Below are 26,900 nucleotides of genomic sequence, written 5' to 3' on the forward strand. Positions count from 1 at the left end.
GCGTCTATCTCTGGGATTTTGCGGACAGTTTGCAAAGGCAACCTATTCTTCTCTTTCTGTTAAGAGGTTTGAGATTGAGAACCGTATTTGGGTAAGAGGGTTCACTGTTGGGAGGTAGCAGAGCCGATGTTGTGTTGCCTTTTTTGTGACTGCTTTGACTTGCTCTTTAAATGGTTTTCATGTTGTGTGAGTGTGAACCAGGCAATCTGGCCCCTCTGTCATTTATAGAAATACTTTCTTTGATGATGGCAGATGAACTCCGCTGGTATCGCTCAGGCACAAGTAATTGCATTACGCTTGCTTCTCATCTTAGTTCATTTTCACGGCTTCGCACATATTTCATCTTCTGCTTTCAAAGAACAGGATCTGGCTGCGAGGCAGGCTGTGGCGTTTGCTGTGGAGGAGAAAAGAGGGGAGGAAAGTTGAGAGTTAATTAGCTTGTTACTATGCATAGCAGACTGTTTTGTATGCAGTGTTGACGCCTGTCTTTCTGCTACTGTACTGATTACCTCTTATCAGTTTCAAGAAATGGGTCAAATGTGCACAAAGGAATTTGTTTTTTGTGTCACAGCTGATTTTTTTTTTTCTTACTGTAAAATGACGTGTGTGTGTGTGTGTGTTGAATGTGCTGCTTAAAATGAAAAAATATTTCACTGGCTGTTTACAATGTGTTTACTCTGTCCCCGTTTGGACAGCTGACATGGGTGGGGATTTATTTTTCAAGCTTTTATCTGATAATTCAAAGCTTTCCCTGTAACGAGCATGGAGGTTGGTCATTCAGTGTGTCGCTAGTAGACTCTCGAACTCGAACAAGGAGCTGGATAGATGAACGCGTTTGGCCTTGTGGTGGCGGGATTGCTGATGTTGCACCGAGCCGCAGAGTCCCTGCTCGTGTTTATCATTGACTCATGGCTTACCTGTTGTTTCTTTCTAGGCCACAGAAAACGAACCAGGTGACATGGACCTGAGTGGCCTGCCAGAGACCGCTGTGGACTCTGAGGAGGACGACGATGAAGAGGACATCGAGCGAGCGTCCGACCCCCTCATGAGCCGGGACATTGTGCGGGACTGTCTGGAGAAGGACCCCATGGACAGGACCGATGATGACATAGGTGAGCACCCAACTAGGGATTGAATTTACTTGGCTCTTCATGACTATTCTGATCAATAGCACTAGTGTAAATATTCAACCGTGCAGTGTTCATTGTGAAAAAAATATCCTGCCTATTCTTGTGCATGCCTGAGAGTTCTATATTTGAAGACATCTTTAGAGAATGGTGTGAAAAATACCAATTTAAACAGAAGCCCCATTGTCCCATTTTTACATTAATTTATGCTTTATAAAAAGCCACTCCCTGCTTTCTTATTTAAATCGTCGCCATAAATTTACATTTATCTCAAGTCTGTGCTTCTCTCATGATCGAGGCTTTCGAGTAATTCTCAAAGCCCCATCAGGCTTGCAGTATCATAACTCTTAAGGCTACGATTCTTCTCAAATGAAAATGATAGGCATTGTTTAAAAAAAAAAAAGTGTGCACACTCAGCTTAGCGGCAGATGTGGACTTGGGGAGGATGATACATTTGTGGACTGCGAGAGAGTAAGAACAAGTGCCAACCCCTCCCCCACTTCACTTATCTCCCTGCTGTACCCCCTCCCCTTGCCAGCAGGCTTTTCTAGGTCACGCTGGCACATCCTCTCGCCTCACCTCTCCCTGCGCATTAAACTTTTAGTGCTTCTGCAGCTTCTCACACGACGCTGTTGCCATGCCAAGCCCAGGTCAACCAGTACACCACACTGCTGCTGGTTGGTAGATGGCGTATAGAGGTGTGTTTTCTTTCTGTGAGCATCAGTGTAGGTGTGCTGCAGAAAGTCCTGCACCTTGTATTAAACCTAGCATGGGCATCTAGCACTTGCATCCAATCACATATTCAATAATGAGAAACTATACATTTGCACCAAATTCAGAATTCATTGTTTTCCAATCGTCATCATGAAATTTAGAGTTTTTGGTCTACAGTAGTGAGAAAATTTTTCAAAGGTCTGTATAGAGTCCAGGAAAAAAAAGGCGGGGGTGTAATTAGCAGCCAGGTGCTGCTAATCAGAGGCACTTGATTGACTGATCATCAGCAAGTGTGAGCACCTCTGGAAAAGCAGAAATTTAGGTCGTTTGGTGGTCTGGAGGACTCAGGTGTGTGTCAACACAATTTTCCAAGGAATGAACGTCTCTGCAAATCCACCCGAAGGTCAGAATGTGCCAAGTGAAACTTTGAAGAATTATAAATGAATCCCAAGCACTGCATCTCAGACTATACAGGCCACAGTTAACATAAGAAAACTAAAGTTTGTGATAGTGAAAATACAAAAAGACTTAACAAGTATGGATTGTTTGTTACGAGGGGAAAACCTCTCGTTGCAACAAAAGCATGGCAGCACATCTTAGGTTAGGCTACAAGAGCTGTGCATAAACAGAAGCCAACAAACCTCGATGAACTAAAGAAATGTTGTAAAGAAGAGCAGGCCAAAATTCCTCCACAATGTCTTGAGAGACTGGTAGTCCTGCAGAAAAGGATGACTTCAAGTTACTGCTGCTGAAAGCAGTTCTACAAGCTACTGACTCATGGGGTGTGCTTAGTTTTTCACAGGCCTGCATGGAGTCATGGGAAAATGTTTTCTTTTTGGTTTTCTCCCACATGATTCTATATTACATCCTCTTTCATCTGTTGTTTCATAATGCCAGTCATACTAGCCATCATATGACATTTGGAACCTGTTTTTGTTTATGCATATAGATGTGGGGGGGTTTCTGCTGGGTTATATTGTAAGAACCACAAAACTATTTAAGTTAATTAAAACCTCTGCCAATGTAAAGGTTGAAAACATTGAATATTAGAAGACGGGGACAAATTTAATTGATTACTTTATGATAACAATAAAATATTCACATAAAGATCTGTTAAAAGCACATTGTGAAGGATGTACATGTCTGTTCATGGCTGGATGGAGATGTGTGAGGACAGTTGGCTGTAAGCCTGATCCTCCCTGACAGCACACCCACTATGATTTCACTTCTGGTTCATTGTCTTCAATAACTCCCTTAAGTCGCACAGAGGTCGTTGAGTGAATTGTCAGCAGTTTTCCTCGCTTGCCTTAAAGTTTTTATCAATAGAATTGATATTTGGCTTTGTCTTGTCCACATAATGATTTCTCCGTTGGCTTGATATAATTGTGGTGATGATCCATTTTGATGCTGGATTGAGGGCAGTGCAGACCTGCCAGGTGCACGCTACGCTGCCCGCCCTCTTTCTCTCCTCCAAGTGTCTCTTTGATGCCTTTCCTAAACTCCTCTGCTGTCTCTCCTTTGTTCCTCTCGCAGAGCAATTACTGGAGTTCATGCATCAACTGCCAGCATTTGCCAACATGACCATGTCAGTGAGGAGGGAACTCTGCGCTGTCATGGTTTTCGCTGTGGTCGAACGCGCCGGCACCATCGTTCTCAATGATGGAGAAGAGGTGTGTGTTGGTGCATACTCATGCACACGTAAATCCTGTCTTGTGATTGTTAAATTTAATTCATATATGTGTGCATGCGTGCATGTGTGTGGGTACTGAACCTTAGTCTCACCTCTTCACACCAATGAATCTTTCTTCGTCCATTTGATATTTTTTCTGCTCTATTAAACTTGAATAGTGGGCATTGCTTATCGACGGGTCTTTCTAGGATCCTTTAGGCGTCCAAAGCAGGCCTCAGTTGTTTCATCTCTCTGTTCAGGACGCTGTTTCAGTGGCAGTTTGCTTCTTTCGATGTAATACAGCCATACAATAGGATGCCTTTAAGGCTAGCCACATTAGTAAATGTCCAGTCATAAATAATTTAAGGTTCATTGAGTGCATTGTTGCTGTCAGGGTTAAGGAAACCACAATGGCAGCTTTTCAGAAAATCCTGAAAATACTCTTATTATTGTTATTAAACCTAAATGTGCCCCTACTAATAATACTTTGAAACTCCTTTTTTCTTACTTAAGTCTTGTTTTTTTTCCTGGGCAGCACCAACAGCCTCTTGCTTTTGCTGTATTCCTCTGAGGAAAATAAGAAACCATCTGTTAGTGCAACAGTCCCCTTGTAGTCGCTACATATGGTTCTTTTTGATAAATAACTTTGACTCATTAAAGGACACCAGCTGTTGGGAATGTTACTATACTGAAGTTAATCTGATGTGTGAAGCTGTTAGTGTATTAGTTTTTTGTTTTCTTTCTTTCTTTTTTATTTATTTATTTTTGATCTGACCTCTGTGATTGTTTTTATGGCTCCAGCTGGACTCATGGTCGGTGATCCTGAACGGTTCGGTGGAGGTGACGTACCCTGACAGCCGGACAGAAATCCTGTGCATGGGAAATAGTTTTGGGGTGTCACCAACCATGGAGAAAGAATACATGAAAGGTGTCATGAAGACCAAAGTAGACGACTGCCAGGTAAGAGCCTCACTTTAAGTACTCCTGCTCTAGGTGTTGGTCAAATGTATTGCCTGGGTTTACAGGTCAGTTTCTTCTGCATCATTTCCATGTGACAAACATGGGTACAAACCCTGCCATGTTCAGTTTTTAAATCCCACTGTGACCCACTTGTGCTGAAAGTGTTTGCACTCGTGACACCTAAAGTTGCTGCAGGCAATAGCATCCTTTTAAATGTGCGGAGCAGCTATTATGAAAGAAAATAGGCCAGCTCATGAAAAGAGGAAGATCATAAGGTTTTCTTCTAACTCTGAGCTAAAGTTGGTGGCTGGGGTGTAAAAAATTGTTCCCATTATCTTATTTTTATATATTCATTTGGTTGCTATGCCATCAGATGTTATAGGTTATATTACTTTAACACTTTATCTTCCAGTTATTGTGTTTGAATACTATTAAGCATATATAATTAATGTAAATTTACAAGTTTCTTTCAGTCACCCACTAATTTGAGTTTCTCTGTTGTGTCCAGTTTGTGTGTATAGCCCAGCAGGACTACTGCTGCATCCTCAACCAGGTGGAGAAGAACATGCAGAAGGTTGAGGAGGAAGGAGAAATTGTTATGGTGAAGGAACACCGTGAACTCGACCGCACCGGCACCAGGAAAGGGCACATTGTCATCAAGGTAACCATTAAAAATCAATTAATCGACGCTTCTTTAAACCCCATAATCTCAAAAAAAGAAGTCCATTAGATGATGGCCTTATTTCACACTTGATTTATGACCTCAGTAAACCCAGTGAGCCGTATGTACTTGATGCTAGTTTTAAGGCTTTTTAATAAAGCAGGAGTTCCATCTAGTACATGGTTCCATATAGAGTAAAGCAGGCTAGCATTTCAGTTGCAGTTGCAGTCATCTTAAGGATCTGCCACTCACTTGTAATGTCTTTCTGTTAAACATCAGGGCACACCGGAGCGTCTCACCATGCACCTCGTAGAGGAGCACTCAGTGGTGGACCCTACATACATCGAGGACTTCCTGTTGACCTACAGGACCTTCCTCTCAAGCCCCATGGTCGTGGGCAAGAAGCTCCTGGAGTGGTTCCACGACCCAAGTCTCAGGGACAAGGTATGATCAGCAGGACTCTGGTATATATGTTCAGATACACTTTAGGCAGCTAGACTTTGTCCATTTACTCACAGACGTGGTGTAAATTTATCTTGTTTCACAGAATTCTGAAAGACTTGAATGTTCTTCAGACATGTTGGATTCACATACATAAAATCCTCAGACATACTTGACTTTTGAACTTGTATTTAATTAGTTGTCAGTAGGTTTAGAGTACAAACAGTTCTACACTCATTCCTCATGAAATCTTTGGACATGACTGAGTGTGTGCATGTCGATCATGTGATCTCTCCAGGTTACACGGGTAGTCTTGCTGTGGGTAAACAATCACTTCAATGACTTTGAAGGTGACCCTGCCATGACTCGCTTTCTGGAAGAGTTTGAAAACAATCTGGAAAAAGAAGTAAGTGTAAAATATAAAGAAATGTGGAAAAAATGTTTAATTCAGATTTCTAATTCATTTTCCTCATTGTGTTTCTTTAAGAAAATGTGTGGGCACCTAAGACTGTTAAACATAGCATGTGCTGCTAAAGCCAAGCCACGGCTGGTGACACTAACCAAGCCATCCAGGGACTCTCCACTGGCATTCAGCCTTCTCGGAGGTCAGGAGAAAGGTTTCCGCATCTTCATCGATGCTGTGGAGCCTGGAAGCAAAGCAGCAGAAGCTGGCCTTAAGCGTGGAGATCAAGTGAGTTGGTTCTCTCCCTCTTCTAACGTCACCAACATCATACACTTTAAATTTTGAGCAGAACATTTCCTGGTAGTGCCGTTTTTATTCAAAGCTCATTTAGCTGCAGAACACTTTTTCTCTGTAGGCTACAGCTGTGCAGACTAACACTTCAATTTTCCTGTTTAAGTAAATTTTTGTTGTGAAATTGGTTTTACATTTTGCTCTAACTAGCATTAAAAGGCCTCTTCTGAAAGTCTCAAATTGAACTTGCCAGTAGCTCTGGGCACCCTGTGTTGGCTTTTTTTCCTCACAACTTGACTGCTCAACTATTTTCACACTCTGCAGTCCTTAGGGCTTTAAGCAAAGTCCCTTAATCCTTGAAACCATCTTGAGAGCGTCTGGATGCGAGTTAAGCCCTCTTGACTCCAAACATCCCCTGCAGCTGTTTCCTCAAAAGGAAGCAGAGAAACTGACATCCATAAGGAAACATTCTCTCTCTCATATATTCTTCATACTTTCTTTTTTATACAGCTGTAGTTAATGTCATCATTCACCCAGTACCTGCTCTTTCAGAGCTTTAGTATTAATCTTATTGGTTTTTATCATCTTCTCAGTAGTGAACTCGCTAATCACTCCTGATCCTAAAAGAGTAGTTTGACTTTGAAAAAGTAAGCATTTACTGGCCTCACAAGAGCAGATGATGGCCTGTGTGTCCATTACGGTTAAAGGCGACTTCCTCTTCTGCCAAAGAGGAAGTGGCAGCTCAGTTAGATGATCGCATTTAAATGCAAATATCCGGCACCTATACAATGGTCAGGTTATGAAGACAAAGACGGGGCTATTTGGAAATGAAAAGGAAGAGTCCTATTAATGTCAAAACCATATGTTGATGATATTTATATCCTGTAGAACATGCATGAGCTTGGGAGTTTAGGGCCTCTTTATTATCTAGTTAAACTGCATAGTTCAGAGATTAATATTTGCAGTGATATAACGCGGCCTGCAAATTGGCCTGATGTGGTGATAACAGATGAGTTTTAGTACTTCCTGTGCTGGAGTTCTGTCAGAATTTAAAAGGCACTCTGTGGTCAAATGATGTTCTTGTGTTTTAAATCCATGGGCCAGATATGATCATCAAACACAGCAGGAGGTTGGATTTTTAATAATTATGCATAAGGTGCTAATTTAGACATGATTCTTTTTCTAACAAGGAGCTGGCAGTGTGTTCAATTCATTATTTTTGCTCTTCTTGTTGTCAACAAAAGAATGCAAAATGTCAAGGTCCCAGTTTTGGAGCCACAACATAATTTTTGTGTTTCTTTATGGGTTAGAAAAAGAGGACGCTATTGACATCATCAGCTCTATTGTTTTTCCTCAGTCTGTTCTCGATCAGATGTATAACCCTTTAAGTTGCTTAAAATTGTGCTCATGGCTTTCTTCGTCTTTCCTGCAGATCTTGGAGGTCAATGGACAGAATTTTGAGAATGTCCAGCTCAGCAAAGCTAATGAGATTCTGAAGAACAACACCCATTTGTCCATAACTGTGAAGACAAACCTTTTAGGTAAAGCATATTATAAGTTATGATATCTTGTCAACATCCACCAAATCACTGGTGATCCTATGACGATTAGAGAGAGAGTTATAGTTATGTCAACAGCAATCACTTGTTTTTGTTGACTTGTCCAAATGTTAAAGCTTATTACTGAACAAAAAGCATGTGGATAAACTAATAAAAAGGTTAAGATCTGAGAGTAGATGTAGGAATACTACAGTGTCTTTAATGACCCTTTTCTTTCCTTTTACATTAACACCTGTCTAGTGTTTAAAGAGCTGCTAACAAGGCCAGAACACGACCATGATTTGGATTGTGAGGAGGAACATGATCGAAAGAATGGGGCACCCCACCTTCCAAAGATTGGGGACATTAAGAAGGCCAGTCGCTACTCGATCCCCGACCTGGCGGTGGATGTAGAGCAGGTGATGAGTCTGGAAAAGGTCAGCAAGAAAGCAAAGACCAACACAGTGGGAGGACGCAACAAGCTGAAGAAAATCTTTGATAAGACGCTCACCAGCATCCTGCCCCCTAAACCATACAAGTAAGAAGACCTCATTACTTTTAACTGTCACGACTTAATTACCAATAAAAGCAGCTTTGCATGTCTAGATTTCAGTGAGAAATAAATATTTAGGACTCTGTGCAGCATTTATATTCAGTAGACTCTGAACTCTGTGATTTTAATATCAATAGGAAATCAAAGCCTCTTGATTGGAGCTGATTAGATGCAGAAACTTAGTTTCTGATTTTTCCTGACACTTTGACATGTTGCTCTGAACGATTATGCAACGTGCACCTGCATTTTTATCAGTCTGCCAATCAAATGCAAGGCTGAATCAGAATTACTTTGAAATGCCGCAGATAAGAAAGAAAAGGTATTTGTTCATATAAATTTAGTTCCTAATGAGAGCAGGTGTCCATTTCCCACAGGGCACCATTGAAAACGTCTTTTAGCTGAGCCATATATAACCTTTGCTTTCACTGCTGTGAAACTCCAGGATAATTAACATGGAATACATCATATGGACTGCACAGCCAAATGTGTTTCCATCCTCCTTCTCTTCCAAACACAAATATCGCCCTCTGCCTGTTGTTGACAGAACTGCTATCTATAACAGACTCCCCTCTGCTCGCCCTCTCGTTTCCATAGCGACGTTTGCGTGGGCCAATCACAGGATGACAGCATAGTGGGAATGAAGCAGTCCAAACAGATCCCACCAGCTCTGCCAGTCAGCGGAAACCTCTCGTCGTCAAACCCAGACCTCCTGCAGTCACACCACCGCATCCTCGACTTCAACAACCAGCCTGGTGTGTATTTAACCACTACATGGAGCTCGGGAAGTTTGTGGCATCAACACATTTAGAATGTTCAAAAATACTCTGCCATTATGTCATTTGTGGGGAACAAACAAAGAACCGCTCACTCAAATGGCGTCAGATGACTAAACATAATAAAATAGCTACCTAAACAGTTGTTCCTCCACTGCTCACGCATAGCACAAAATAAACAAGAAAAATGCAGTAATATGGTCTTTATATTAACTTCTGTCCATTATGTTGTTTATATCCTTTCAGTCCCATTGATAATGAGTAAGTATCGTCTCTCCTTGTGATCCTGCTTCTCCTGGAAAAATCATATCTTTGGCAGTGCTTTCAACCTTTATGTCAGACTTATAGACATTAATCTGTTAGAGTGCAGTCGCTTAATCTGGAGTCATAGTAGTACAAAGCTAATTCAGTAAAACAGCAGTGCAATTTTATATTTCCTCTGGGCTCATGGAGATTTATCTGATCTGCAAGATGCTGGTTTGGCTTTTGCGGGCGTGGGATTGGTGATAAGCTCTTGATAAAGCTTGACAGTCAATCAGTTAATCAATCACTGTTTCTTAATCGGATTCAAGCTCTTCAGATTTCAGGAGACTGATGGTAACATATACCACAATTACCATTGTTTGTCTCTCCCAGATATGTCAGACCAGGTGTTGCGAGTCTTCAAGGCGGACCAGCAGTCTCGGTATATTATGATCGGGAAGGACACAACCGCTAAAGAAGTGGTGGCCCAGGCTATCAGGGAGTTCGCCCTGACTGCTGCACCGGAGGCTTATTCGCTGTGCGAGGTGTCTGTCACACCTGAGGGCGTCATCAAGCAGAGACGGTTACCGGATCAGCTTTCTAAGCTAGCCGACAGGATTCAGCTGAGCGGCAGGTAATGACTTCTTTATCTTGATGTTCAAACTGCAACATCAAAAGTAAAGAGTAGGAATAAAGACGGGTTTGAAAAGACCAGTTCCACCATTCCTTGCTTGTCTCCTTTACATGGATGGTGATGTGCAGTATAGTTTTTATTGCCGTTTAAGTAGGACAAAACATCTTAAATCCAAGAAACCATCCTTATTAAAGAAAGGATAAATAAGAATGAATTGGGATGGAGTGATTGACCTCAGTTCATCTTTTCAAGATCCCAGTGGATTAAAACTCATTGTTTTATCAACAGCATTAAAAAATCCTAAGCTTTTTACAGTCCGAGCAGAAAATTCTCATAGATACAGAGAGAAAAAATGGCAAATGTTTAACCAGTATTTTGCAATCCATCTTCCTCCATCAGATACTACTTAAAGAGCAACATGGAGACAGAGACGTTATGTTCCGATGAGGATGCCCAGGACCTCCTTCGAGAAGGACAGATTTCTTTGTTACAGCTCAGCACCGTGGAGGTGGCCACACAACTCTCCATGCGGGCCTTTGAACTTTTCTGCGCCATCGAGCCCACCGAATACATTGATGACCTTTTTAAGCTGCGCTCAAAGACCGGCTCTGTCAGCCTCAAGCGCTTCGAGGAGGCAATTAACCACGAGACCTTCTGGGTGGCCACTGAGGTTACACGGGAACCGAACCAGCTAAAACGCATGAAGATCATCAAGCACTTCATCAAGATAGCCCTGCACTGTCGCGAGTGCAAGAACTTTAGCTCCATGTTCGCAATCATCAGGTGGGACAATGAATGTGCAATAAACTGATTTCTTTTACATTTTGGGTCATATTTTTAAGTCATATTAATATAGAGAAGTTCTTCTGTGTTGTGATGTCTGTACAAATTGTTGTACTGATTATATATTCACTGCCACGGCTTTCCCTATAGTGGTCTGAACCTGGCTCCAGTCTCCAGACTAAGAGGCACATGGGAGAAGTTGCCAAGCAAATATGAGAAACTGTTCGGGGACCTGCAGGACCTCTTCGACCCTTCAAGAAACATGGCCAAGTACAGGAATGTCCTCAGCAATCAAAACCTCCAGCCACCAATCATCCCCCTGTTCCCTGTCATCAAGAAGGACCTCACCTTTCTACATGAAGGTAAAACAAAATGAAACGACCGACTTTATAAAATAATTATGGATTCAATTTTTTGTGATTGGCAGTATTTTTGCAAAGTTCCTGTGTGGCAGATTTACTCTAGTGTTTTTACATTATTTTATATCTGTTTAGCTCAGATCTTTCACTCGGTAAACATTACTATATTAGACACTACACAACACACACAGCTGCAGATTCTGCACAATTTTTCTGAAAAGAGTCAGTGTTGCCAGATACTGCTGATAGTTTCCAGCTCAAAATCTATTCAAAAACTGCCAATATGCACACAGGCCCACAGAGTTTAATCACCACTGCACTGCATCAGATTCAAGAGCAGTGCACACTAGCGCTCAATCATACACAAAACAAAAAACTATTCTTACTATCGGTTTGCAGGCAAACAATTTTGCATTATCACCTATCATTTAAAAGCAAACTAAATAACAATCCATTTTGCAAAGTCGAACACCCAGGCATGCACACACATACAACCCATTTATATACTATATATATTTCTAATCTTAAAAAGTGTGTATTGTTATTGAAATACAGGACAACTGGCTGTTTTTCATGTAAGCTTTTCTCAATGTGAAAGCCAACTATAAGTAGGTAACTGCTTCTTGGTTTCAGTGTGGTTCTTTAAATATTGCAGTTAGCTTTCCTATCATCTGCTATACATGGAATTATCCATAACTTTAAGTTTACCTCTCTGACCAACTTCTTTATGTACAGACCACCAGTGATCTCAAAACAAATTGTGTTGATTTGCTGTATAAATGCAGTAACCACAAACAGAATCTAATTGTTTCAAGGGGTAAAAATGCTTCACGGTTAGCCATATTTATCTCCGTAGTCCTCTGTCACTTGCTGTAGTTTTTAAACTCTGTAATTGATCTTTTTTTTTCTTTGGCTTTTTCAGGCAATGACTCCAAAGTGGACGGCCTGGTGAACTTTGAAAAGCTGCGGATGATTGCCAAAGAAATTCGCCATGTTGGTCGCATGGCGTCTGTCAACATGGACCCAGCCCTTATGTTCCGAACAAGGTAAGATATTTAGGAAACAAAGTTAGATCTTTAGATTCTTAAGGACCCTTCACTCTCCCTGTAGGACCAGCCGGCACTACGCTGACTAACCAGCTCTGTGGGGTTAGCCGGTTCACGTAGATTGAGTCCAATTCCTGCCTCACGCTTTTCCTTTAAGCAGCTGTTCTCTTTGACAACTGCTTCGTCTAGCAACTGTTTCCTTGTACACATTGTTGGCATAAGATGTGCTCAGTGCTTCTGTGAAAGTCTCTTTGTCTAATCATGTCTCCTCTTAGTTGAGTGTTACCATTTGATTTCCTTTCTGCTGACTTTCATGTGGGTCTGTTGGTGAAATTGCTTCTCTTTGGTGATCTTGGTGGTCTTTCCTGTCCTAAGCTTTGTCTCCTCTCTCTCTTTCAACTCATCCACCCTTTGCCCTCCATGCTTCTCTGCTCATGGCACACACCCTCTAGGAAGAAGAAATGGAGAAGTTTAGGGTAAGTTTGGTGACCCTACAACCTTTGCCCTCTCTGCACCATGCACCCTTTTTTTCCCCTGCAGATTTGCCTGCTTTTTTGAGTTAAATCCGTTTTGAGTTAAATCCTTCTAACTCTGCTTGACGCTAACCTATGGATATTCAGTGGAACAAAGGTCACATATGCCAACATGAGGTTATAGTGAATTATTTGAGAATCAGTAAATAATGGGAATAATTGGAATACTGTTTACGACATGAGATAAACACACACGTGACAAATAAAAGGATTATATCCAGCTTCCAAGTAGCAAATGCGACCTTTTTCTGATATGTTGTTTCCCAACATAATGCATGCAGCTTCTGTTTTAAAGTTTTGCCTGTCTTTGATGGTCGATCTGCTTATCAAAGCTCCAAACAGCCAGAGATTCTGGAACTGAAATACTCTGCAACATGCTTTACATTCTTGTGGTCAAATGGGACACCATTGTGCACAGCCAACATTTAATGGGAAACATGCAGATTTACATTTCATTCACTCAAAAACAAAAGAAAGCAGTTTGACATCTGCAGCTCATGATTAGCACCTTAATCTCGTAAATACAACATCCATGCCTTGTAGCTGTGAGATTGTCTCGTAATAATATCTCTAAAATGTGGTTTGTTGTTGTTATAAGGTACTACTTGAAAATTTTTATTGAAACGTGATAAATTTGTTTCCACCATCGAGAACAAATGTGGCTTCTCATTGACTAACACCACAGGCAACTGCCAGGGTGCTGTTTGGCTGAGACCATGTGCAAAAAAACATGCTTTCACTACTACTACTACTACTACTACTACCAGCTCTGACTCAAACCACAGAAATGTAAACTATGACTGCACTACACTAGCCCCTCTTTCTACTGCCCTGTTGTTTGACTGCAGCCGTCATCGCTCAACCTCTCCCTCTGCCGTCTGGAATGTCTGGAATGTTTTGGAGTTGGGAGAAATGACTAAAGCTGGTCTCTGCATGTTCGAGTTTTAAATACCACACTCCCTATGTAGCCTCATAGTGTCAAATATACAGTTTTACTTCAAAATCAAGTCATTTACAGTCTGAAGCCACACCTTTTTTTTGTCTTCTTGTTTGTGCGTCTCTGTTCCTCTCTATGTTCATGTGCACAAGCAGGTCGCTAAGTCAGGGTAGCGCCAACGCCGCCGTGCTTGACGTCACACAGACAGGTGGGCACAAGAAGCGGGTGCGACGCAGTTCCTTCCTAAACGCCAAAAAGCTTTACGAGGATGCCCAGATGGCTAGGAAGGTCAAACAGTACCTGTCCAACCTCAGCCTGGAAACGAATGAGGAGAGTCTTCAGACACTCTCCCTACAGTGTGAACCCTCCATTAGCACATGTGAGTTTGTTGCAGTTTTTCTTCTTTCTTTCAGTTTTTGGGGTTTGGGGAGTTTAATAGGGAAAAATATGAAGTTACAAAAGATCGAAGCTTGAGCGCAATTCTCCTGAGACATACTCATACCCTCACACATACTTCACTGCTCAGAATCAGATCCTCAAGGACTCACTGGCATGAAATAAAAATCTGAGTTACTTAGCCAATTTCCTCATTGTTGATGCCAAACCTCCTTTGTTGTCATTGCACTGGGGAGTAGTGGTCAGAGAGACTCTGTGAGCCGTGCAGCTCAGTTTTGATCGATACAAAAGTCTTAAGAGCAAATTTCTTCCTTCTAAGCCCTTTTTAACACAATTACCTATTAAATGTAACTTAAAGTATATCTATACAGAATACTTACTTATTTCCCACTACTCAGTGCCCAAAAATGCAGGTGGGAAACGACCAGACACTTCTCCAGTTGTGCCCAGAGCTGCGAGTCAACAAAGGGGTCAGCTGGCCAAAGGAAACCAAGCTCTCCAGGTCCCCGCTGTGGCCCTTTACCCATCTCGAAAGAAAGTGCAAGTCAAGGATCTGCCACCATTCGGTAAGATGAAGATTACACATAACCGTCAGTATTCAAGTATCATTTGAGTTTAATGGTATTTCCCCCTCCCATCATTGAGAGAATAGGATACGTGTTATTCTAGAATAAAGCTTTATGATTGTGAACATTCATTGGATAGTTATGAAGGTAAAATTCTTGGGATGTGAATCTTTTTATTTTTTTAATTGGTTTAGCTTTCCGTACAGGTGGATACAGTAATGGTGCATGATTGCATGAACAGCATTCTGTATAGATCTTCTGTTCCCTTGTCCTTGTACATGCTCCTATTACCTTGTCCTCCTCATCTTTTTATTTGCAGACAATGGCTGATTCAGCTTCTTTGTGACAGTGCTGCCACCAAGAGGCTGGCTGGCAATAAACAAATGCAAAAAAATCCCAGACAATGCTGCTTAGCGTCCCAGCACCCTTGGGGTCTGGCAGTGTTCCTCATGTTAATTCTGCTCATCTTTTTGCAAATGTCCACAGGCACCAGTTCCCCGCAGTCTCTGAAGAAGATCCTCGCTCTTTCAGAGGAGGGGAGCGAAAGACACCGGAGGCAGCCAGAGGACACCATGTCCAATGCCTCCTCCCAGCTCTCCTCCCCTCCCACCTCCCCCCAGAGCTCGCCCAAGAAGGGTAAGCCAATAATCCTCCCTCCCTCTGACACCACTCTCCAGACTGCAGTCATGGTGAGCTACAATTGCCACCTAGTGGCTGCCGCTATGTACTGCACGATGGCTCTCATTGTTCAGAGTATGAGAGACCAATATGATATTAAAGTTGACAGATGATGCGTGAATAAGAGTTGATTTATACTATAAAACAGATACTGTATGGATTTAATTTAGTCAGCCAGGTTTAAGTTGTGTAAAAACAGAGATAAGCACTTAGAATTTGAATGCTTTTCTCATAATCACGCACTACTTTTACCAATGACTATGAATTAAAAACTGTAAATTCTGATCTACTGCAAGTACATAAATGTATCGTCTTCCACTTCTTCCTCGCTCCTCCAGGTTACAACAGGATGGGAGACACCTACTCAGACTCTGGTCACAGTGAGATCTCCTCTCGCTCCAGTCTCGTTAGTAACTCCTCTTTCGACATGGCCCAGGAGGAGAGGAGACTTCGTCACTCCGGAGTAGTCGGGGATTCTCACATTGGAGGATCAAGGCTGGAACGAAGAGCCACAACTGACCCCGATCAGTACAGTCTTGGGTAGGATTACTGAGAACTTGATAAGTGAATCATTGTTTTGTTTTTTTTTCCCTTCTGAGGTGAAGCATCGTCATCTTTTATTCTTTTTTTAAACATCATATCCTAGGTCATATTCATCAATGCAGGACTGTCGGGGCATTTATGCTGGCGGCCATACAGTACTCTCCTCACCCAGTTCAGAGGAACTGACTCAGGATCAGGGAGACCGTGTTTCCCTCGACGCTGCAGACAGCGGCCGCGGTTCTTGGACATCCTGTTCCTCTGGCTCCCACGATAATATCCAGACGATGCAGCAAGGACGTAGTTGGGAAACTTTGGCCTTTGGCGGTGGTGGAAGTGGAGGCGGCATTGGAGGGCTCCCTCCTGGCGGGCCAGATGCCATATTAGGGGGATCAGCTGCACTGTGGGCAGCACAGGCAAGGGGGAGCTGGGCATCTGCCAGCTCCTCCTCGTCCTCAGCAGCATACTGGGGGGAGGACTCCGAGGGGGATACCGGCACCATAAAGAGGAGAGGAGGAAAGGACGTCAGCACCGACCCAGAAACAAGTAGCATCACATCCACCGGGTCAGAGGAGTCAAAGCAGCTCGGCCGACCATCTCCATCACCCATCACTGTTGGAAATAAAGGCGGCCTTTGTAAGTGACTGCTAAGTTTTTGTTTTGTTTTTTTATGCACCATTATGAGTCGGACTGTTTACTGACTTGATTGCAGTGACTTTCTAAAGTCTTTGTTACCTCACAGTCATGAGGAGACTCCTCAAGTTTGTGCACCTCACAAAGAAACCTACACGTACCTGCTATATAACACATTTTAGACCTAAAATAATGTACAGATTCCAGTGGTGCTGAATTCTTTCCTGGCATGTCCTAATATAAATATTAAACATTATACATTCATCCTGCAGCAGCTCAGTGTCTCATTATTGCGGCCTGCCCCACAGTTTGAGAAACATTGGATTAAACAAACAAATGTCTTTGTGGCTTTAGTTTGTAATCCAGCTCATTTTAACCAATGATGTTTGGGCAGGCTGTGGTTGTCCCTGCAAAGACCAAGAGGGAAATGTATCTGGAAACCATCAGCTAGCATTTTGCTTTTCACAGTTTTGTTGTTCATTCCTGAACAGTGACTCGGGTCCAGAATTTTGGCCGCGATGTCCACTGGCTGCGCTGAATGGGGCCCAAATATCAGTCAACCCACAGGCCAAATCATTAGAGGATAGCTGTTGGGTTCCCAGATTGCTTCTCATTTAACTCTTGGCCAAAAAAAAGAATGAAATGGGCATTGATCCCAAAATTATGAGGTAATCCTACATCCTATCGAAGGATTGTTTTTCTTCTGTGCAGCAGAGCAGTCCAGATTTGAGATGGTAACATTTAATGACAGCATCTTTAAATGTTGCATCTCATCCTTTTTTTCCCTTAATTTTTGATTTGTCATCTTCTGCTGTCGCTGCCAAAAAAGCTTCATAAAACACATCATCACGTGTCTCTCTTTTGTATCCCCTCAGCCCGAAAAGAGGGCCGTTACCGTGAGCCTCCCCCGACTCCCCCCGGCTACACTGCCTTGACCATCTCTGACCTCGCTGAGGGACAGCACTCAGCCCAGTCTGTTCCCATGTCCACAGCGACCCACTCAGGCCGGCGGCCACCAGACTACACTACGGCTCTGCAGCGCTCGCGCATGGTCACCCAGTCGCCCGACTCCCACCAGGCCCACCAGGGGGCCAAGCACCGGGCAGGCGGCCTCCACCGCACTCGCTCACCCGCCGAGGAGCAAGAGCCTGAAGAGGAAGAGGAGGGTGAGTCCTTGTCTTCCAAACTAGTCGCTCTGAGGAAGCCAGTGGCACAGCATACACCAGAGACTCCCAGACCATGACAGTGTGTGTACGGGGGTTAACAGGCAGGGCCCGACTCCCCAAGGCAGGTAAAAACTAATTTATCAGGTTGCCCCCTCCACACCAGTGAACCTGCATGTCAGCAGAGATGCATACAACCCCCACAGCACTAGTAGCACCGGTCCCACTCCAAATTCCAAAAGTCAGTGGAAATTAAATTTGATCTGGAAAGTCTTGATTTGGAGTGGGACCCTCACCTCTTACCCGCAATATGTCATCATGCATGAGTCATACTTACTGGATTAGACTCACTACTTCTCTGCCACCACGCATTCTGCTCTTCTTCTCTCACTTTCTCACACACCGTGTCCAAACAGCATTCATCAGCAGACACGGTGTTAGGATCCTCTCACCCATGCAGTCAGTGCCTGAAAACATGCACCTCCATTCACCTGCACCAGCACACCCCTGACTCGCCTGCAGTGACTCTGAACATACTGTGTGTCGTTGTAGTGGTCTGGTGTAGCGAAGAAAGATCAAAATGTGGATAGATGTGCACTTGTTAAGTAATAAATGTATAGACTAACATGAAAGGCTAGTTTAAAGAAAGGCTGATGTGCAAGCTTGAAAAAAGGTTTTAGTTTAGGTAGTTCAGTATGCCTGCCTAATAAACAGCTGTTTGTTTACACACTAAAAGCAGCCACAAAAAGAAATTTGACACGCAACATGAAAATATTTTACCAAAATTGACATTTTAGAATCTTTTTCCACCCACAAGCTGCCTGTCCTTGATTTCATCCATGATTTGATGCAAGAAATCAAGAACTGGAACTGAAACAGACCAAAACTACAAACATTTTTCCAACTTTTTGAGAGTGATGACTCAAAGAAGGCCATTGGAAGGAAAACAGTGAGAGAAACGGTAAAAAAAAATTCCTGCCGCTAATATACACAAAAAAATCCCGATGTCAACAAATCATCTCAAACCTGTTAAAAATAGATACTGCAGTGCATTTCCAGTGGAGGACATTTCCAACTGGAAGCTTAAATAAAGCACATGGAAATGTTAAAGCTGTTTTTTGGCTTCGTATGTCAGAGGTTTCAGCATCTGCAGCAAAGTGAAGTGTTGGAGTAGTGAATGTATCTGTGACATCTGCCATGCAATCTAACATGGCTCATGGCAGAGTTGGCATCAGCAAGTTGTTAATTATCTGGGCAGTATCTCAGGCAAAACTATCCGAGCACCATGCCAAATGCACTTGGAGAAAATGCTTTGAAAATCCTTTATTGCTTTACATTTCGAAAACGCCACAGTCTGCCTTCAGATGACTGAGCAGCACTGTTGTACTGCGGTGTTTGTGTCCAATCAAACAAGTTTAGTCAAGCTTTGAAAACTTCCCTCGAAAACTTCAGATTGATGTGAGTTAAAGCTGATCAGAAAAATGATGGTATTCTTTGGTAATATTGTTGGCATTACATTAAGTAAAAGCTTCCTGAGCGGTGTCTCAGGCAGGTTTTCATTCTACACATTGCCACTGCTGACCTCATTAACTCTTCAACTTTATTACATTCTAGCTCATGCATTCATTCAAGGTAACCGATGCCTATCTTTGTTTCTCTCTCCACAGAGGATGAACAGGTGTCAGCGGTTTGAGGGACAACAGTGGACATCTTTTTGCAGTAACTTGAAGTGCCCCTTGTTCAGGGTGGACAGGATTAAAGAGACAGGCAAACAGACTCATCCGTGACATAACGTGCCTGCCTCCTCCACTTGATTCTCCCTCCTTATTGGTGGATTCCTCTGCTCATCTCCCTCCTCCGCCTTAAAGCATCATGGAGGGTTGAATGACCCTGCATGCAAAAAAAAAAAAAAGAAAAAAAAAAGATAAAAATACTGTGAAGAAGAGATGGAGAGAAGGTCAAAGACGATTTAAAAAAATGCCTGGCACTTTGGAAAAAAATAAGACTGCAGAACCCTGACTGGCACTGGGTTTTGGGGGGGCTTCACCCAAGCCACAGACACACAAAACCACATAAATATTACTGTTACAAACAGGACTGACTTCTTAAGACTGCCCACCACCACCACCGCCGCCGCCACCAGTAACAAAATCCCAGACCTTGCTGTTGACACCACAGCATCATGACGTGTTGAGCTTCATCTGCACTTTCTCATTTTCTACTTTCTAAAAAAAAAAAAAAACAACAACAAAAAAACACCCAACCCAAGAACAAATAAAACTACAAAACAGACTAATGCTGAAGACGGAGAGAAACGGTTGACTTGACTCTTAATTTTCAACTTCCCACTAGATTTTTTTTTTGGTTTGTTTGAGTTTTGTTTCTTTGATTGCACTCTGGGGGACCGAAAAGAGAAATCAAGTCAGCCCATAATTTCTCTGCCTGGACTGAAATGACCCATCTGTTGCTGAGGGTTTGAACTCTGAATCCAGTATTATCTCATGTCACATATGAAAGCTAATCACTTGTTGGTTTAAATCAAAGAGCTAGGAGGAGGACTCAGGTGGGAGAACCAACGTGCACACATGCACAAACAGACAGAGACACACACACAATACATTTTGCATACCCAAGCATAAACAAAATCACAGTTTAATTCAAAAGCTAGCACTTTCAGCACAATATCAGATTTTACCAGATGCTTGCTGCCACCCCCCCCACCCCCCCACCCCCCCGGATAACAGGGTATGAGTGAAGCATATCAGCAGAGTGTGTCTGGTTATATCTCAGTCTTTGTATCATCTAGTTGCTTTGTTTTACACTGAGACTTTTGATGGCGATTATAGGAAAAAGCACAGAGATGACCCACTGGGAATCACATGAGGCTTAACGGTGTTGGTCTCTACAGTGCATCAGAGGCACACAAGCGAGCTAAATCGAGAAATCTAAGAATCATAGTACAAACTGTGAGCAGCAATCGAGCACTAATATTAGAAAAGTTGCCTTTCATTCCGTTATTTTTACTGATGAAAGGATCACAGACCAGCAGCAGGGCTGATTTTGTTTTAAAAGCTGCCAGTGTGACTCTACCTTTGCAACATGATCTTGTAATAGTCTGAATATACACCCATTTCCCTTCCAAATGAAAATATCCACTGATTCAGATTTGGCTTCTTCCCGACACAAACACACGCCACATCTCATGAATGTCCAAGCGCCTTATGATGCCATGATTGCAAACATTTCATTCGGCGGTTGTCCCCAATGTGAATCACCTTGTTTCAAGAGCAAACCTTGAATCAAGCAGTAGTGGAATGAAATGCCTTATTCAAGATACTTCCCCTGGCTTTTTTTTTTTTGTTGTTGTTGTTTTATTTCGTGTGTGTGTGTGTGTGTGTGTGTGTGTGTGTATATATATATATGTATGTATGTATATATATATGTATATATATATATATTCCTGGTTTTTTTATTATATATATATATATATATATATATATATATATATATATATATATATATATATATATATATATATATATATATATATAGATAGATAGATAGAACCAGGAAGTCGGGCATTTATTTTTGGTTGTGTTTGTGGCTTCAGGTGGTTTTATCAGACTGTGTTACAGTATAGTAGATCTTTTTGTCTCGGCATAGAGCGACCCTGCCTCCCTCCCTCTGTTGTCGTGCTACCAGATACATCCTCAGAAACTCTCCTCATCTGTTACAGACATCAGCTCAGTGGATGCTGTGTGTATATCGCTAATGCCTGCGTCCAGTTTTACATCATATCTCAGCATCAATGGAAGCGACTGAAAGTTTTGATCTTTTTTTTTTTTTTCTTTGACTCCGGTGAGGTAGTTGACGAATGAAGTACTTTTTTTTTTGTTGTTTTTAATCCAAGGCTGCCAATTTAAACGATTAAGAATCCTCTTGTGAAACGTAAACTTTTTGTTGTTCTTCAGAGTGGCACTGATCACATTGATCAGTCTTTGAATGAGTGCAGTGTTTTCCACTGTGTTCTGTGACTTCGCTCTAATCATTTTTTCCCTAGGGTTTCTTTTGTTATTGTATTTTTTTTTTTTTTGTAATGGTTGCAGATGGATTGTTAATAATTTGTTTGTAATACAGTGGTGACATGCATCATTCACGTTCATTCAACTCTGAAGATAATGTGCATATTAGCGGGCCGAGTCCTAGTTCGAAAAACAAAACGTTGCACAACAATGTACAAGCGTAAAAGTAAGTGTAGTAGGTAGAACTGCTACTCCGTTTGATGTGTGATGTCAGTGAGAAATGTACATTTAGCTGGTGATGATCTTCTTTTCTTCATTCTTTCTTGTACTACTTTGACCTGTATGTCTTTTAAAAAGACAATTGGTGGAGTACGTATCGGTTGTTTTTTGTATTTTTAATACAATAATTGTAAATATTGGTTATATTTTTGTTCAAATGTACTATGTTTATGCCTCAACATCCAGTTTATATGAAGCTGGGAATCAATAAAACTGCATAAAGAATCAACACCTAGGTTTAAATTCACTTATTCATTTCTTCTGCATTTAGATGTCTTTCTTTTCATTTTTCTTTCTAAGGATTTTTTCCCCTTTTTGTCTCTAGATGCCGTCTAGTGTTTGCACAAGTCATGGAAGCAACTTGAAAAGTGTAACGCTCATCCTTTTCTATCTGACCACAGAGTGTCAGAGTTAATAAAAGAGATATTGAAGTCTCCTCTTGCTTTTATGTACTTGTTTTGTGTTATCTTGTGTTATCTTGTTACTCTGAGAATAGTACAAGTCCCCACTCTAATTTTTCTCTTGGTGTTCTAATTTACTTGATTCCTCATTCGTTTCTTCAATTACCCGTTTCTTTTTCTAATAAAGTTCTACAGTTCCCATAATAAGAGAAGTAAATTGATGCCAATACATCTGACCAGTGTTGTGGAAATGATGCGGGGTTTTTTTTTTTTTTTCTCTTGAAACTGAGACATTTAATTCATCCCTTCGTTGTTCATGATAACTGCTGAGATTTATATTTTTCCTGAATTGGGAAAAATGGAAAGATGAAGCAACACAACAATGGCAGGCAGCGTTATATAAAATTAGTTATTTTCCAAGGGGACTGGAAGGGACTCTGGTGGTTCAGACGTTTGAAAATGTTAGCTGTGCGTCCTGTTTTAACTTCAGTTCTATTTTTGTTGTTTTCAGTTTAGTTTGATACTTCTCAGAGTGACTTTGTTCATTTCTTATGCATTCTTCAGTGATATTAAGTTACTTTTAAGTTTAGTTTTCATGAAATGTGTGATGGCAAGATAAGAATTAGAATAATGGATAGGATTGTCAGAATATACACTCAGAGGCTATATACACACTTTATTAGCTGCAGCTGTTCAACTGCGCACATTTAATCAGCCACATGGCAGCAACTCATTTAGGCATCTCTGGTAAGTGGCAGTTCTCTGAGTAAAAATATTGATGCAATGCAAGAGAGCAGAGGAGAATTGCCAGATTGTTTTGACCCAATCGGAATGCAACTGTGACTAAAATAACTTTGTAACAACCAAGCTGTGAAGAAGAGCATCTGTGAGTGCCAGACACATTGAACTTTAAAGGAGACTGGCTATAGTGGTGGAGGACCACACTGTGTGCCATTCCAGGGTCAATAAATCTGGACAATAGAAGATTGGAAAAACATTGCCTGTTCCGATGAGGCTCGATTTCTGTTGTGACATTTGAATGGTAAGATCAGCATGAAAGCATGCATCCATCCATCCAGCTGTGTCATGCATCAGAAGATGGGTTTGGTGGTGTTTTTCGTTTTTTAACAAAACACTACTCAAATGGGTCACCAGACCTCAACGCAAAAGAGAACATTTTGCATGTGGTGGAATGGGAGATCAAACCTGCAGAAACTGTGCGATGCTATCATGACACCAAATCTTAGAAATGTTTCCAGCACCTTGTTTAATCTGAGCCACAAAAAAATTAAAATGGTTCTGAAGGCCAAAGCGGATCCAACCGAGTAATAGTAATGTACCTAATGGCCACAAGAGGGCACTCTAACAGTTAAGATCTGAACTCAGTTTGCTCAGACATTAAAGTGAGTGTTGTAATGCATAGAAAATATGTTAAATTGATTGTAATTGCTCAGATTTTGAAATGAAGAATGATTTTATTAGAAACCCAGTTTAAAAGAAAGCCCTTTTGTTGTGAGGGAAATCAAACTTAAATGTAACTAACCCGTGTCGTCATAGCCTAATAGCATCTTTTTTTTTTTCTTTTTCTTTCTTTTTCCCCCAGAGCCTCGGTTCAGGTGGGGAGACTCCCTGTGCTCATGCAGTCTGAGATTATTCCGGCTGTTGCGGTGCTAGTCGGCACCATATCACAGCTCGACATTTCCAGTCCTCATGAATAATGCAAGCTCAATGGTCCTGGTTCCTGCTATCATGGAGCCGAGGGCCCCAATTTGTCACACTATCCAAAATATGATGCACATCCCCAACACGAGAGTCGAGGAGCTGCCTTCACATCCACACACATGTACAGACTGGTAAATAAAGGTATAAATATCTGTTTCACTGCTCCAGTTCTGTGTCTATTCTCAGCCTCTCATAGATAAAGAGAAACAAGAGGATAGGGGAGATGCAACTTTTTTTTCCCTTTTTTTTTTTTTTTTTTTTTTTGCGCCAAATTCCAATACTGAGCCATTTTCAAATTGGTTCAAATTAAACGGTCAAAATGGCTACAAAGATGCTTAAGTTGCCTGTGGTATTTTGGTTAGTTACCATATTTCTCAAGGGTATCAAAGGCTCTGTGGCAGCGTTTAGCTGACAGTACTGAAAGAAGTTAATACACAGGTTTTATTAACTGCTGCCGATTTCTGTTATCTCGGGTGTTATAGAACCAGTTAGTGACAGAAAACACTGGTCTCTTCCCAGCTGTTATGAGTCTGGAAAAAATACATTAAAGTCGTGGCCTTTATGCATGTCTGTTTGACTCTCCGAGGAAAGAGATGTGGACCAGAGGACTCGAGAACGATAGACTGCATAGCGTTGAGCTCTTGTTATTCATGGGGTGTGGTGTCACATAACAACTGCAGTGTAAGCGACACAAAAAGTGCCTATATGTATATATTTTTTTCCTAATTTCCATCATACAGAGGCACAGCTCTAATGCTGACAAGTCATGTTTTTATTGTGATAAAATGAAGTTAAAATATTCTCACTGCAGTCGCCTGCATTAGAAAGATAACTGTGACTGACATGGGAATCGATGTGGAACCACACATGCCCAAAAAGGAAAAAAAAAACCAAAACAAGCACTGCTGCTGCATGAAATTACAGAGGAAACGCTGCTGTAATCTGTGTCCGACAGTACCACCACCCCCGAATATAGTTAAAGGCCATATGTTTACTACTGGCTTGGCTCTGGAAGTGTGCAGCATGCTCAGAGGCACCAGGGGGCACTCTTTCCTGTAAAATGCCGCCAGATAGACGTGTCCACTCTTTCCCTGGGCAATGGGCCTTATCAATGGGTAGCAGGCAGCCATTGGTCCTCTGTAGATAGCCGGGCTGGTTATGTGTGCAAAGCCTGGGCCCAGAGTGTCGACCGTGTTCAATCGAGGCAGCCGTGGGTCATATTATGGGACTGTCTGGATTCCTTTCATGGTAAATTGGATGAAGGCTACAGCACTAGAGCTGAAGGGAGTGGAGATGTCACAGTGTTCAGCAGGCTATGTCTGGACTTCACAAGGCTACATAGGCCTGAGCAGACTATTCACTTAAAAGCTGTCGGAGTCAAAGAATTGAGAAAAAGAAAGATTAATAAAAGCTGTATACGCTCCTCTGCCCAGGTGCTTTCCTCTGCAATTTGCTGTGGTAAAATCCAGTGAAGGTTGTGGGTCTGAAGGGAGGGGTTGAAGAGCACTTTAAAGCGCATTCATTCTTTTTTTGTTTTGATTGAGAAGAATGTTCTCATTGCACACGGTTCATAAAGGGACTCGTTGTTCCCTTCACTCCCAGAGCCTCTTGTAGAGAGCCGGTAATTCAATATCAGCGTGAGGTTCTTTAATTACTGTCGGTGCATGTACCTGGGCTTATTACATTTTGTGATTTTCTCAGATATTTCATACATAATTGGAAACAATAAGTGTTATATCACAGTTATCTCTGAAAGATGTCTAACGGTGATATGGGGTTAGATATAAATCCACCATTTCTCTATAAAAAAATAGATAGTGTACATTCCCTAGCGGTTTCAGCTTTTCAAACTTCACTCCAAGAGGCAATTGCCACTGTCAAAACCGTACATTTTGAGGTGCATCAATACATTTTGATATTTTATGATGCCTTTTAAGGAAAAAAAAAATGTCAATACAACAAATCAGAACAACAGCAACCGTATTTTCTTTTTAGATAAGCGGTTCCAGAACTACTCAGATCTGTTATTATCTTGCATCGATCGTTTGGTTATTTGCCAGAGAAGAGCGGCTTTCTTGTGTTGTGCCGGTGGTGCTGCTGTGCCCTCAACTCTGCTGCTCCGGCTCTCGAGTTGCCACTGTGGTAGATTAGTAGATACTGAGATCCGCCTCTGACAGAGCACCTGCAAATGTGCAGAGATAAGAAGAGGGAGCCACCCTATAAACAGAGTAGAAAACCAGCAGTGCACACTTAAGCAACACTCTCAGGACTGACAATAATTCAGCTGTGTTGAATTTTTTAAGTCATTCATAGTTTGGAATTTTTATCAAGTATCTATCTCTCTATCTATCTGTGCAAGCTCTTTCACCTCTGCCTCACACACTATTCCCATAAATAAATCTGTGACTTTATGCTCCCTGTTGCCTTGCAGAAGTGATTCGGTGGAACCTGACGCCTCATGCAGTAATGACTCTCTTGTCATTCATGGCATTGGCAGAAGAAATCACAGAGTGAGAAAATATCTTCTCACTATCTGCTGTGGAGGAGTATAAAGGTCTGTAGTCATTATGGAGGAGGCCCAATAAAAATTGTTCAGATTCAATGGCTTTAGTCCAAGAAAACATAGAAAACACAACAATCTTTCATACAATGCTTAGTGGGAGAACAAACTCAATTCTAGATGCCATTTTCAAGTCCTAAGGTATAATTGGCAGACGGTTAGCTTAGCTTAACATGCAGACTGGAAGCTTTCTCCGTAATAATTTACTGCATGCATTTATATGTCACTGTTGCATGCCATTAGCACTGTGTCTTTTCTCTTCTTTCATGGTCTGT

At 41.8% G+C, this 26,900-nt stretch overlaps 1 protein-coding gene across 14 annotated transcripts in view; it reads left to right on the forward strand.

Moving 5' to 3' along the window:
* The window catches only part of rapgef2b (Rap guanine nucleotide exchange factor 2b), a 106,732-nt gene extending 86,213 nt beyond the window's left edge, over window positions 1-20,519 (forward strand). For 7 of the 14 annotated variants that reach the window (XM_024804044.2, XM_076889546.1, XM_076889535.1 and 4 more), the window contains 22 exons: window positions 935-1,112; window positions 3,375-3,511; window positions 4,312-4,470; window positions 4,979-5,131; window positions 5,411-5,575; window positions 5,871-5,978; window positions 6,060-6,263; window positions 7,699-7,807; window positions 8,066-8,342; window positions 8,952-9,109; window positions 9,767-10,007; window positions 10,407-10,790; window positions 10,941-11,152; window positions 12,072-12,195; window positions 12,648-12,671; window positions 13,818-14,044; window positions 14,460-14,627; window positions 15,114-15,263; window positions 15,644-15,845; window positions 15,952-16,481; window positions 17,354-17,769; window positions 19,309-20,519. In XM_024804044.2, coding sequence (XP_024659812.2) covers window positions 935-1,112; window positions 3,375-3,511; window positions 4,312-4,470; window positions 4,979-5,131; window positions 5,411-5,575; window positions 5,871-5,978; window positions 6,060-6,263; window positions 7,699-7,807; window positions 8,066-8,342; window positions 8,952-9,109; window positions 9,767-10,007; window positions 10,407-10,790; window positions 10,941-11,152; window positions 12,072-12,195; window positions 12,648-12,671; window positions 13,818-14,044; window positions 14,460-14,627; window positions 15,114-15,263; window positions 15,644-15,845; window positions 15,952-16,481; window positions 17,354-17,721 — 4,278 coding nt within the window. In that variant the 3' untranslated portion in view covers window positions 17,722-17,769; window positions 19,309-20,519. The remainder of the gene's footprint in view (window positions 1-934; window positions 1,113-3,374; window positions 3,512-4,311; window positions 4,471-4,978; window positions 5,132-5,410; window positions 5,576-5,870; window positions 5,979-6,059; window positions 6,264-7,698; window positions 7,808-8,065; window positions 8,343-8,951; window positions 9,110-9,766; window positions 10,008-10,406; window positions 10,791-10,940; window positions 11,153-12,071; window positions 12,196-12,647; window positions 12,672-13,817; window positions 14,045-14,459; window positions 14,628-15,113; window positions 15,264-15,643; window positions 15,846-15,951; window positions 16,482-17,353; window positions 17,770-19,308) is intronic. The other 7 variants (XM_024804045.2, XM_024804058.2, XM_024804064.2 and 4 more) reach the window with 5 other exon arrangements.
* The last annotated feature ends 6,381 nt before the right edge of the window (window positions 20,520-26,900 follow it).

This window comes from Maylandia zebra, linkage group LG2, assembly GCF_041146795.1.
Source record: "Maylandia zebra isolate NMK-2024a linkage group LG2, Mzebra_GT3a, whole genome shotgun sequence".
In the NCBI taxonomy this organism is placed as follows: Eukaryota; Metazoa; Chordata; class Actinopteri; order Cichliformes; family Cichlidae; genus Maylandia; species Maylandia zebra.